At 46.4% G+C, this 13,938-nt stretch overlaps 1 protein-coding gene across 1 annotated transcript in view; it reads right to left on the bottom strand.

Annotated features, from left to right (window-relative positions):
• Positions 1 to 12,908, bottom strand: part of NIBAN1 (niban apoptosis regulator 1) — a 69,053-nt gene extending 56,145 nt beyond the window's left edge. The window contains exon 1 of the mRNA XM_042784812.1: positions 12,603 to 12,908. Coding sequence (XP_042640746.1) covers positions 12,603 to 12,657 — 55 coding nt within the window. The 5' untranslated portion in view covers positions 12,658 to 12,908. The remainder of the gene's footprint in view (positions 1 to 12,602) is intronic.
• Positions 12,909 to 13,938: the final 1,030 nt, after the last annotated feature.

The following is a 13,938-nucleotide window of genomic DNA, read 5'->3' as shown; positions in this document are numbered from 1 at the left end:
CATCCACCTACTCCTCATTTTGGTACATTATAACACTAAGCAACACCTCCAAGGTCTGATCCATGAAATGCCAGAGACTGGTTTAGTTTGTATAAAACACGACTCCCCATGAACAATCCAGCAGCTGTGTTACTTTTACAAATAGTTTTTTTTCTAAGAGTTTACAGCTTTGTTGTAGTACATCACCCTTTCCTCCACACACAGCCCATCTGCTAATTCCAACCTGCATGGGAGGCGGACATGCCTTCACCATGCTTGCTGAGATTTGCTACTTTCCTTTTGGTTTTCAGGCCATGTTTGGTTTTGGAATCATTTTTTCAATATCACTTTGCAGGAAATGGCTCAGTCTAAGCTTTTCCTTCTTCATTAAAAATACGGCAGCATAACAGACCTGCGCTCCTAGCACAACTTCATTACATGATCATTTTGCCTCCTGCCAACGAGGGTTGGCACTCTGGGCCGCAGGAGGGGTAAAGGAAACTCCAGCTGATTCCGTGTTCCCCAGCCATAGCTGGAAAGCCCACTGAAAATTATCCAGCTTGGTAAAAACACTAATAAATAACTAAAACAACCATGATTACATTTTAAAAGCATGTGAAAATCAAGAACCCGTGTCTCCTCTGTATCTTTAATTCAGACAGTCCCCTTTTCTATGTGCATTTGAAACACTTTTAAAGGGTGGTGAGGCGCTGGCCCAGGGTGCCCAGAGCAGCTGTGGCTGCCCCCTCCCTGGAAGGGTTCAAGGCCAGGTTGGACAGGGCTTTGGGCAACCTGGCCTCGTGGAATGTGTCCCTGTCTGTGGTAGGGGGGATTGGAACTAGATGACCTTTAAAGTCACTTCCAACTCAAACCATTCCATGATTCTATGATCTTTTCTCCTCCAAAAGCACCATAAAAACCACCATCAACTTCGATCAGCTGGCAATCTGGATGATTTAAGGGCTCCTCCTTGCAGAAATACCAAATGTAACCCCGACACCTGGATACCTCCCTCCAGACACGCTCACAAACCATCCCTAACCTCAAACACTCCTCATGTCAGTAGTTTTGCTGCTGCTTCCCGGGCTCAGAGCAAAGACTGATGGAGCGTAAGCTGCAGTGGTTAAAGCTACTTTTCTTTACAGCCACATCCAAAAATACCATCTCCTAATCAACTTCATATAGTACCTGCTCCATTCATTGCAGAGCTCTGAAAGTTTGTGGCATGGTGAGCTGGAAATAGCAGGGACTTGATTTATATTTAAAACAGGTAAATGCCACCCTAAAGAACCAGATCTTATCTGTGTCTGCTACAAAATGCAGAACTGGACAAAACGGATGTCACTTATGGGAGAAGCTCCCGCATGGTTCCTGACACCTCCTTTTTCTTATTTACAGAAGTGCTGAGTGCCCGCAGTCACAACTGAGCACAGCCGGAGCCTGGCTGGAAATCTGGGCAGAGCATTAAAATGGCCTGTTCCCTGAAAAATTAAACACTAGGTTTGCCAAGCCCCAAATTAACAGCCATAACTCCTCGTGCACGAAACAGAATACCACCACTTATCACAGTATCTCAGCGGGACGATCAGCTGATCGATGCCTGCATGGCACTTTATAGCTTGGCAGATGTACAGGAAATCTCAGAAGGCTAAAAATAAAAAAAAAAAAAAAAAAAAAAGACCCAAACAAAAAACCTGGGGTTTCCTACCAAAAAGCTGACTGTGTACCCTGGCCTCCTTTGAGCATCAGCAGTGAGTTCAGGACTTCATATCCACGGGCATTTTCAGCTAACACAATAAGCTTGTACAGTAGAAAGTTGTGTTTGCTTTGTGGCATCATCGCCTTTGTATGCAGGAGTGAACAGCTGCTGGTAGCTGTGGGCTTTGCAGCTATTTGCTATACTGCACAGGGGGCAAATGTGGAAACAGTGGAGTTTAGTTCAGCAGGTAAACACTGGCAGTGGTTAGAAACCCTTCCCACTCGCCTCTGCTTTCCTTTATTCCAGCTCTATGGCCCCCAACTCCTTCCCTCCTCTTGCAGGATATGCCTGAGCTGCTCAACAGAACATCCAAAATGAGAAGAAACATGTTTTCTTTACCTTGAGAAAATAAAAAATACAAACCAAAACACAAAACTCATCCATTTTAGCCGCAGTTTTCTCAAAAATGCAATTTGAGGCACTCAGCATGGCAACTTCAGCCTGAACAGCTGAAGACTGGCAAAACCTCATTTGCAACTGAAAACAGTGGAAAGTGTCTGGCAAACTACAGACAATGATATTACTTTACAGAATACCCCTAAGAGCAAAAAAGCCTTTTTTTTTTTTTCCCTTTGCACAGACCCTGCCATTAAATCTTTGCCTCCAGATGCTGAAACCTTGCCTTTCCTCTAGTGTGACTATAACAATATGTGGAATATCAAGTGAAAATACGCAAGGATCCTCTGTATCACATTCAATAAAAGCAAGTCGGTCTTTAGACAGTGTTCACCTAAGATATTTAACATCCCCAACGCTTCTTCAAGAATCAGACCTTCAGTTACCAACATCACAACAAAGTTCTTCAGAGAATCATAGCACAAATAGCAACTGTGGTTTCATGTAGAGGAAGGAAAACATCATGTAAAGCTTTAAAAATTGCTTCCTAAGATAACAGATGAGAGGGGCTGAAGAAGAGTGCTAGCTAAAAGGACAGGGATGGGTGAACTGACACTGAGTGGTGGGATGGTGGCGGCATCTTTCGTAAATCTGAAGCTATATAAAGTATATTTAATGCCCGTATATCTCTGAAAAGGGTAAGGAAAAGCAGACAGCAAGTTTCCAGATACAGCACATGAGGGCAATTTTTTTTTTAGCTGGGATCCCAAGCACACAGAACTAAAAACTAGGAATAAATCCCAGAAGGCATTGCTCCAGCAAAAGAGCCATCCCAGGCAGCGAGCTGAGCAGCTTTAGAAATGGTGTGCATGGACAGAGCTGGTTTTTGAGCACTGCAAAACTTGCACCTACCTTGACCTGGGGAACATAAGCCTTCACGTGAAATCCCAGATGGTTTTATAATGCAAAGAAGCTGTAGGTATTTTTTCCTAAGGTCGGCTGCGAAAGTATTTAATGATCACGAGTGCTTAGCGGTCCAGCTGGTCCCACAGCCGCCAGCTCTGCCTGGCTGGGACACACCAGCACGGTGCAGCTGGAGCTGCTGCAGAGCCCTGACCCTGCGCTGGGGACTGGCACGGGCTGCTTCTCCTAGTCCTGGCGCTCCCCGGTCCCCATGCCTTGGCTTCTCTGGATCTTTGCTTTAACTCTGTGTGTTTCACCAGCTTAAACAGTAAACAACCAGGAACGAGCACTGCCTGATGCTGTTTGTACTGAGAACACTCTTCGTGAGGACCAACATGCCCCGTACACAACAATTAAAGTGCAGTTCAGGCGTCGATGACCTTTTCTGCAAGTTGCCCGTTGCAACGCACAAGAGCCACGGTCAAAACACACATTGACCTTAAAAGCACAATACAGAATGAGCCTGGAAAACACAGCAGCGTTTTGGGGGAGCTATGAACTGACTGTCTCACACCATTACCAACGATCTCCTTACAAGTCTGTTGTCATTTGAAAAGGCACCACCACTGCTGGTGTGGAGAGTCCAAAAACGGGCCAGGCACTGATGCGGGTGGCTTTTCTCAGCATGCCACCTGACCAGAAACCGTAACGGGGGGGGGGGGGATGCACCACGTTCACTGTTTACGCAATGACATGGAGAAGACACAACCTGAAGATCAGCTGGCGTGCTCACTTTGCATAAATCTCAAAAGCAGAGTGTGTTCTGAAGGACAGATCGTGGCTCGCTCCTGGGAAGAGAGGTAAAGCGGGTAGCAAGCCAGAAACCTCTGCTGCTGTTTTCCACCCTGGAGTTACCGCGCTGCTGCGGCTAGCCCAGCCCGTGGAGCGGCGGGGTGCCGGGCCTGGTTTGAGGCAATCCCGCGGGAGCGCTGGCTGCCCCAACCCAACAGGTTGGCCCAGCACCCCCTGAGATCCCAGAGCATGGCCACGCACCAGCACCGGCCAGCAGCAAACCCCTACCCACCACCGCGGTCACGCTCCGAGGGCTGGCGTGGCGCCTCCCCCGAGGCACATCCCAGCCGCCGTGCGCCTGCCGCAGAAAACCACCCGCGAGACGCTGGGCTGGGCTGGCACCCAGCAGGGATTGCACGAAAACACCGGCCGTGTCATCCGCCGCGAAAGCGTCTGCACGCTCCTGAGGAACCACGCTGCTCAGGGCGAGGCACAACAACAGGCTTAGAATCAAGATCACCGCGAACAACATCAAAAAGTTATTTTTAATAACTATTTTTGGCTTAAAGCGTTTACTTAGAAAATAAATTAACTATTCTATTCCTTACTTCCTAGAAGAATTTCAACCATCCAGCAATAATCTACGTATTTTTGAAAACAATATTGCTTTTAACTTTTTAATCAGCTAACCAGAGAACCCAAGAGTCAGCCTTGCTTTTGTTTTCTACTTCCTGATATTGCTAGCTAAGACAACTACCTATTTTTAAAAAAGAGATGCAATAACTAAATAATAACTTTGGCAGCACTACAGTGGCCTAATTTGTAGGCTTACAGATTTAGCACTACCCAAACTGTTTGTGTCTGAGGTGTTAACAAACAGCTTATCACAGAAGCATGAAGATTAAAGGCTTATGATTTCAAAAATTAACAATTAAATATCTAGAGAAACTAGTTCACCAAAATCTTAGGTTATGCATATCAGGTTAAGCATTAGTATAGAATCAGCACCAAACTTTTTTTTCTATCTAAGACCAATAAAAAAAATTGAGGATGAAGTTTTTAGAAAACCCAAACAGGCAAACCCTTTCTTCACAGAAGTTTGAGCCATTTCCACAAGCTTTAATCTTGCTTTGATGTAAGAGCTGGCCCCATTTCATCACTGTCCTTTAACTGCAAAAGCAACTAAAATGCTTGCATGCATCTTCAAAAACTTGAAGCCACTTTCAATTGTTCTTTAAGTGCGAAGAGAACAGCATGTTTACTACATGCAAAGGAAAAAGCTGTAGAAATAAATGCTGCCGTACTTTAAAAGCAGCCATGGCCACACTGCTTATGAGTATCATCCTTCCTGATCTAAACACTGGCTTTTCAGCTGCTACTGCCCAAAGGCATCAACAACAAAGCTGCTTTAATCATCTCGGAGCTTGCTTATTCTCCCTTTAATATCAATAAAATTTCTATCAGATGCAAAGGCTGTCTTATAATTTGTGGCCAAGCTGCACTAATTAAAGAACCCCCAATCTTCAAGATTCTGGAAAATATCAAGTACAAAAGAGCAGCAGACTCCACATTTACAGCATGCCTCTCAGTTACAGGTTTTTCGGGCAAAGGTGAGCACATTTCTCACTTTTTCTATTGAGAAGAAGCTCTTTCCATTGATACCCATGCTTAATTCAACACTGTATGTAGTTTCTTCTACACAGAGAGTAGAAAAGCAGGAAAACTGCCACCCATCTTCTCCTACCACACAGCGGTTTCCCTTCCCTCATACTACGTAAAACTGACCTTCTCTCCCAGAAAGAAACCACTTTTCAGTTTTCAAACCCAGCCTCTGTAGCAAGCGTTATGCAGTATGTGATCTTTAAGGGTTAGCTCCTGTGCAAGCAATAGTTTGCTTTGGTGTAAGGGAGCTTGAGATGATCCTGCTGAGGGGGCAAGGAGCCCAACCCGTCTTCACAGATGCTTTGGCAGAAGGAAGAGCTGTGCCACCAAATGAGTAACTGAGATTTCTGGGTTTATGAAAACCTCAAGCCATTTACAGAAGGTAGATGGGGTGTGATGACAGACAGTGCTTTTATTGAGAGACTGAAGAACAAAAATCTTACCTCCTGCTTTGATTAGGGAAATTCTTGACCATGCCCGTTGTGAGAAAACGTGACTGTAAACTTTTAAAATTGCTCGTGGTACTTTTGAGGGAAGCTAATCAATGGGACTATATGAGCAATGGCAGCTGAATAGAGAAGGTATCTGTCTCCTGCCTTAATCTCCCACAGCTGAAATCTGGAAGTTACCAAGTACAGTAAATTCTGTTCAAGTTGGGTGGCAAATACCTTTCCCATCAATCACACCCCTGGATGCCTTTTGTTTGCATTCAGTCTAAAGCGAAGATAAAGTGCCTGGCCCCCTGAATTAAAGAATACAAGAAGCAAAGAGAAGCTGCCTCCCCTTTCCAACACAGACAGGCATAAAATTATGGGATTAAAATCTGCCACTGGCTCCATGAGCAGCAACTTCTCTGAGGACTAAAACATCTGAGAAAGCAAGTAAAGACAAAAGGATTTTCTTCAAAATCTCATTTCTTAAGGTCTTCAAGAACTTGGAAATTTAGTAAGGTGCATATAATGAAGAATAGAATCTCATATCCGTATTGAAATTTTAATTTCCTATGCATTTTCCTTCATTTTTTTAAATTCCATGGGTATTTATGCCTATTTGGATTTGACTAGACAGTACTTGCTAAGTGCTAACCTGCAATCATGAATTCTGGATTCAGTACATGTTTCTGAAAGAAAGTATCACTCTGCCTCTTCCTTAGATTTTTGGAATTGCAGAAAAATCCTATCAGCTTTTACCATAAACCTCAGAAGGTAAAAATGAAAAGGACACTCTAAGAGCTACAAAGCAGATACTGGTAGGTCCAGAGAGACACCACACTCCTTCTCTGTATGATGCTACAGCCACGCTCACCTGCAGAAAATGAAAGAGAGGATTTCCAAAACATGGCAAGGCATAGCTTCTAACAGTCTGAGAGAAAAGGCAGTAAGTGCAGCCAGATTTTTTACAAAACTCTGTTATACTTGCAGTCGTACACCAAATTAAAACCAGAAGGACAACGCGACAGTTTAAAGCACAAAATCCAACATCCAGTCTGAGTGCCTGTCCAAAAAAGGCCAACTTTTCCACAATTAATTCCAAGTTATTCTTCCATCCCCCGGCATCCCTGCTCATGGCTATGTGCATGCCGGCTGGCTGCCGGTGAGAATTTCACTCCAGAGCTGGATCAGGCACTTGGGTTATCTCTCTCCAAGTCAGTGGAGCTTATCTCCGTACAACCGATGGTTATTTGTTCAGAAGGTTTCCTGTAAAGCTAGCAACCTTATCTTGTCTTTTAAGTAAAGGGTAAACCAGGCTCCTCTTCATTCTCTAAAACTCGACAGGAGGAGTCTATTTGCTTTTTCTAAGTACACTGCATCTTGTAGGAACACATCTATAGCGTTTTGCCCTTGTGTAAAAAACCTCCGTCCTAATTAGTACCATACTGACATTCATTGGCAAAACAAATGACTAGAAAGTCCTTACAGATGTTAAGTAATAGCTTTCACTGTCGACTGAAAGAAGAACGGCTGGAAGGTCTGCTCCGAAAAAAAGTCCTGAACAATGAGGAAACCCACAGGGGGCATCCCTGGGCACCACGGGGTCACAGCACCATCGCTGCCTCCCTCGGCCAGGCTGTCCCATCTGCCTGGGCGAGGAACGAGATGGAAAAGAAGGGAAGGAAGCAAGAAAGAAAAACTGCACTTAAACAAATCGAAAGCAAATGACTACAAAACCTCATCCTCTGGACTGCTTGTGGAAATGGGTAGATTGGATATGGTCAAGCACTCTGAGCACCTTTATTAAAAAAAGAACCTTCAGGGAAGTCCGATTTTTGTAGGCTAAATTCTTTTGAAGATGTACCTGTTGAATTACTGGCACTGGGTGCTTGAAATCTCTCCACCTCCCCAAATTTAAAAAAATTTGGTCCCAACAGACCACACGTGACAGAGCAGAGCTTGATCCCCTACTTCTGCTGCTGCTGATATTGCAGAAATGGAAAATCATTAAGAGTCTCGGGGCCATTTCTGCCTTCTCCCCGCTGTGAGATCTGCTTCCTTGATTGCTCTTCTCTAATATTAAAGACTCAAAGCAAAAATTTTCTATCAGCAATCTTGAAATCTCTGGCACAATCTCTCAGGGCATACTACCAAGTTGTTTTAACAGGTACTTTCATCTTTTTCCCCAATTTCATGGTTGCACCCTGAGTCTCTAACTCCCCACTGCCGCCCTCTGCGGCTCCCTGTTGGGTGCAGCGCTCATTAAACATCATTAGAGAGATCGTGCAATGAACGCCTACCATCACAAGTTTAGCCCATGCTTCATTAAACTGAAAGCACGAATTTTTTTAATAAACTCCTTTCACATGACCAACTCCCAGTCTCCTAATTATTACTGCCATTTTTTAAACTCCCATCTATTTCACTCGCATCCTGAATAATTCCCGTGTAGTCCCACCAAAACCTTACAAAGAAGGATTATCTCTGCCACAAGTCTTTCCTTCTTTTTTAAGGGCTCAGTCCAAAACCGAGAGGAATTACTATAAAAATTTCTTTTCATTTCAGGGGGCTTTAAATCATTTTACTGCTTATAATGTGTGTGGATTTAAAATATCTTAAGGATCTTAAATAAGTGGAAAAAAATATTTTTCCATAGGTATGGTTAGAAAAACAGGCTCATGCTACACAGAACAGAAGGCGCCTTTGAAACTGCTAAGGTTTCAAGACTAGTAATGCTGCAATGCATGTGGTCTGGCTTTTTGTCCTGCTCCTCCTTGCTGGCACTACATCGCCTCCCACTCTCTCCTAAAAATCCTCCAGCCACCTTCTCTCGGTGCACACAAGCTGTCCCCAGCACTCACAGGAATCCCTGCTGACTCAGTTTTCCATTCTTTTACTATGACATTAATTTCCTTCAGGTAGGAGTAAGGAATATCAAGTCTTGACATTTTATTCACAATTTCACCCCACAATAACAACCAATTTTCATGAATTTCTACTTGAAAAAGACAGAAGATTCTGTGGTGGCTTCCAAAACGTAACTTCATGCTGTATGCACATATAGTTTCTTAATGCAGAGATGTTCTGAGTATAAGAATTGTTTTGAAAAACATTGCCATCCCTAAATAAGTCTTTAGGCAGCTTATGAAGTGCCTGCCCCTGATCCAAACGTCACGAGGACAATCCTTGCCCTTGCCATTTCAAACACAGCCTCATGTGTATCGTACCGTGAAGACCACTTGAAAAATGACACCTCGGCATTATATATTCTCTTCTTAGGCATTATTTGCTGCAGGAAATGCACATTATCACATCAATAATTATATTAGCTGACTTTCAAGTATGGCTCAAGATACTTCCCCCTGCCCAAGTATACCCAGCTCTCCACGATTTGCCGTTTGGCTGGTTCATTACTACCACTTCTTCCTTCAAAGCACAGAAGTTGAAGTAGGTTTAAGCGGAAAGCACAGCCTTTGCATTCAGTAACCGAGACTCTGTGTAGGATGCCTTCATGGTTTTCTCCAGGATTCATTTCCCCAACTGGTCTGACGAGGCTCGAGCTCGCTCACCCACGGGGAGCAGCACAGAGCAACGTGTCTCCCCGGCTTGACCTGGGGGTGCCCGTGCTGAGGGCCATGTTCTCGCTGGTTTATACAGACACCTACACGTATGCTTTTACATATTTTTTGTACACAGTTTTACAAATCATGTAGTTTTTGTCCTTGTTTTGTGCTCCTCTCATCCCACAGATGATGTGAGCAAACAGACTTTTGGAAATTAGAAAACCTCTAGATTTGTACATATGTTGATGAAGAAACCGTACCAGTTTATTGCCAAAAACTCCATCCACCCTTTAGCCCTCGGTCCCTCATTTCCATTCCCTTTATTGTATTTTAGCTTAAGTGATGTCTAAATAAACTACAAGGCTTTACAACGCAGGGACATGGCAGCTTCAGACGAAGAAATTAAACTACACCATCACAACAACCATGCAGCAACCCTGCTACACATTCAAGCAGTCATGTTTAACTCTGCCCCACGCAATTTTGGCTCACCCCCCCCCGCCTTGCAGGGAGCAGCCCAGCATGCTGCAAAGCTGACATTGCACCCAAATCATTTTCTCTGCTGCAGGTTGGGGTTAGCATGGCAGGAGCTGGCTCAAAGGATGCCAGTGTTCAATCACAACAAGCTTCTGCTGCACAGGCAAGGAGATGGGGGCACGAGCCACCCACCAAGCTTTGCTAAGGGAGGTACAAAAACCTAGTGGTGAAACCAGGACAGAGAGATTGCAAGTATAAATTTGTTTACCAAAACGCTGGTTGGGAGGGAGCACTAGAGATGATCTAGACCAAACTCTCACTTGAAGCAATACTCAGGATTTCCTGTCTTGAGTCTACTGATATTTGGGCCAGTATGAGTGAGCATACCAAAATGCACATAGTTTGGAGACTGTCGCTGGCTTCAGTCTCCACATAAGATGTGCAAGGCAGCATCCTCGTCATCTCACAACCTCCCTCACCAGTGCCGTCCCATTCAAGCACTATGGACTGACAGTTCTACTGACAAAAGGCAGGGATCTCCCTTCCCTTTTTACCGAGGAACTCCCTGCATCATCTTTGGATAAAAAAACCCCAAAGCTCCCAGCCCCTCAGTAAAACCCACCTAACTTTTACAAAGCCAGGTAAAAAAATATGCTGCTTATTCAATCTACATAATCAGTGATTCAGACTGCTTCCTCTTTGTACAAGGAGACCTCGCCACAGCACTGGCTCTGGAAATACATCAGACCAAGACATATAAAACAGATGAGCAAGGTCTGAATCTTGCAGGCTTCAGCCTCAACATGAGCAGTATGCTTGACAAGCTAGCTGGACCGCACTCTATTTCAATTTAAGATGTTCTTCCCGATTCCTTTACCTTCTTGGAAGTACTAATTTATGGGCAGCCTCTGTACAAGTGCCTCGTTAATTATTTTTCAAAGCAAGAGTTTAGAGTGGGGGATTCTCACTTACAGCAAGACCAGCAGACCAGAGGCAGGGGATAAGCACCATGTTTTAATTCCTTTTTTCCCACAATGGTTTTATCACTTGCCTCTGCAAAGATGTGCTAGGCAAACCAGAGATGTATGTGAAGAGCAGCGCAGTTCTCAGCCAGGCAAAGGCACCGCCCGCTGAGCTGCAGGGAAGTCTCAGATGCATACATCCAGTCCAGTTCCACACGTGTCCAAACAGATATGGATTTCCCAACCCTCCGGGCATGAGTTCCCCATTCTAGATGATGTCCAGGGCAAAGACCTCCATGATTTCCTCCTGCACAGCTGTGAAGAAGCTACTAAGTTCCCTGAATCTCCTACTGTTTCTTTTTTTTTTTTTTTTTTTTTTTTTTTTTCCCTCCAGTAATTAGACATCAGCCTTTTCAGGTGCTCTCAACTGCCCTCACTCAGTCAGAGACCAGAAAACTTGAAATGCTGTACTGTGGCAATGCAATTTAGGCTGCAGCATGGGGATGAGTGCAAAGAGAAAAAAAAAAAATCCATGGGGTTTGCACCCTCATGGATCTGATGAGACCTCAACGGGGCAGAAGAAAATGACAATACTTGAGGGCACACTGCAGCAAAATCTCCGCGTGTGAGGCCAGCAGCTTTGCCCATTGCTTTTTGGGTGAAGGCCATTTAATATTTGGACATCCTTCCCACTATGGGAATCCCTTGAAAGATCCACTGTGATTTCAGAAAGAGTCCTAACAGAGGAGCAGTTCAACATTTGCACTCCCTCTACACCACAAAGAAATCCCAAAGCAACAAAATAAAAGGATAAAGTCGGCTGCGGGCACCACCCAGGAGTCACCCCACGGTCTGAATCACCAGCGTCGAGTTTGATCTCCCAGTCCACAGCAGCGAGGACTCTCGCAGGCTTCAGATGCATACTACATAATATACTGGAATAGGGATTTCTTTTCACATGCAAACTTTTATTTCTCTTGTAAATCTCCAGCCTTAAAATTTGCTTTGTAAATGCTTTACCTGCTACCTTACCGGTAAGGAGTGTAGGTAGACAGGCAAGAGGAAGATATATGTCATCTTTTAACTACTCAGATAACAAAAATACCCCCCCAAAATAAAGAATTATGCTCTTTTACTTTGTAGTTTAATAGTAGCATGCATAAATTTAAAGCTTTTTTTTTTTTTTCCATTTTCTCTTTCCTAACATTTTTATGTGATTAAAAAAACGTTCTTAGACAAGCCTAAATGGTTTACCTAAATATTCACCTAGCAGTTTCCCCACTGCCTTCAGCTGGCTTTGCAAAACATCGCACCATATGCTCTCGATCCCATCTACCCTGGCAAAACCCGGTGCCTTAAAAGTTTCGGCTGCCGGTGCTGGGGAACTGGGACCTCACTGTCACACGGGCGGTTTTCGGGTCGCATCTCTCCACGCTCTCGGCAGATTTTACCGCCGGCTCTTGGGCGCGTTACAACACACTCATCGAGAATTTCTAAAGCATCGCCGTTTTAAAAACCGCCCGCTCCAACCCCCCCCCCCCCCCCCCCCCCCCCGGCCACTGCCCCTCTCCGAAGCAGCCCCACCGTGCGCCCCAACCCCGCCGGTCACCCCACCCCACCCCACTCGCGATTTCCTCCCCGCGGGTGCCCGGCTGCCAGCCTTCCCCCCGCTCCCCACAGCGCTGCGGAGGCGGGCTGGGGAGGCAGCTTCGCCTACCGCCCTTGCAGAGAGCCCTACCTCGGATGTAGGTGCACTTGCTCTCGTCCAGAAGGCTGGAGGCAGAGCCGCCCATGCTGCCGGCGGCGGGGGGCAGCTCTGAGGGGGCAGCTCTGAGGGGGCAGCTCTGAGGGGGCAGCTCTGAGGGGGCAGCTCTGAGGGGAGCGCGGGCGGCGGGGGGCAGCTCTGAGGGGGCAGCTCTGAGGGGACCGCTGTGAGGGGACCTCCGGGGAGCGCCGCCAAGGAGAGCCGGGAAGCTCCAGGGAGCTCCGGGGACCGCCGGGGAGAACCGGGGAGCTCCGGGGAGCTCCGGGGACCGCCGCCCGGCCCGGCCCGGCCCCCCGCTCCGCGCCCGCTTCCTCCCGCAGGCGCCGCCTCTCGCCCGCCGCCGCCGCCGCCGCCGCCAGAAGGAGGTCGGGCCCCGGCGGCGGGAGGGCTGCTCCGGGCCCTGCTCCCCGCCTCCTTTCTCTCTTCCCCCACCTCCTGCCCTGCCCAGGAGGGGACCCCGGGGTTGTCGTCGTCCCCCCCGGCCCGTCTCGGGGATGTGGGAGCGGGAGGTAGCGGGAGGCTCCAGCAGAAGCTGCGGAGGCAATGGGGAGCACCTCCACCTGCGAGGACAGCGGGCTGCGCCTCTAGGCACGCACATCCCCACCTATTTATTTGCTCGGGCCCACCAAAATGCGCAAGGAGGGCTGTCTCCACTTGCCTACAGGTCACTTGTTACCCCCATCTCAAAACCCACATCCCCTTGGAGACACACTTGGACCCTTTGAAATTTCCATGGATTGCACGCATAAGAGATGTCATGGGAATGAAGCCCATTAGAAATATTCTCCAACACTTTTCCAGAAGAAGGAAGAACCACCTGAATCATCCTTCAGATAGGACACCGCCTTCTACAAGGCATGTTGGGACACGACAAGATGCATACGGCTCAGGCTTCAGGCCTGCATCTTCCCGCTCCAGTCAGCCTCTTACCGGGAAACCTGGTGGCCTGTATAGGAGGCTATGGAATATATGATGCCAGGATGAACCACGGACCTACACAAGCAGGCACTAAAACTCATGTCGATTCACTAAAAATTGTCCAGTGATCAAAAGAACTTCCTAAAACATGCAAGAGCACCAGTTTGCAGATCCTCGGCACAGCAGTGTCAGATAGTATGGGACAGCTAACTGAGTTTCCTTGCCTCTGAATACTAATTTCAGCGAGGCTTTCTACCATATGTGACTTTCCAAGGTATCTTCTTCTGTTTTGCTGGTTTTAAAACGCAAGTTCAGCTGACCAGCAATGGGCAGCATGCCATGCGTTATTGTGACTCATATGTTTAGGATGGAGTCGATGAGTTGCAATGAA

This window comes from Tyto alba, unplaced genomic scaffold (assembly GCF_018691265.1).
Source record: "Tyto alba isolate M040663 unplaced genomic scaffold, T.alba_DEE_v4.0 Super-Scaffold_1000006, whole genome shotgun sequence".
Classification (NCBI taxonomy): Eukaryota; Metazoa; Chordata; class Aves; order Strigiformes; family Tytonidae; genus Tyto; species Tyto alba.
The sequence above is the reverse complement of the archived record's forward strand: the minus strand, read 5'-3'. Positions and strand labels throughout refer to the sequence as shown.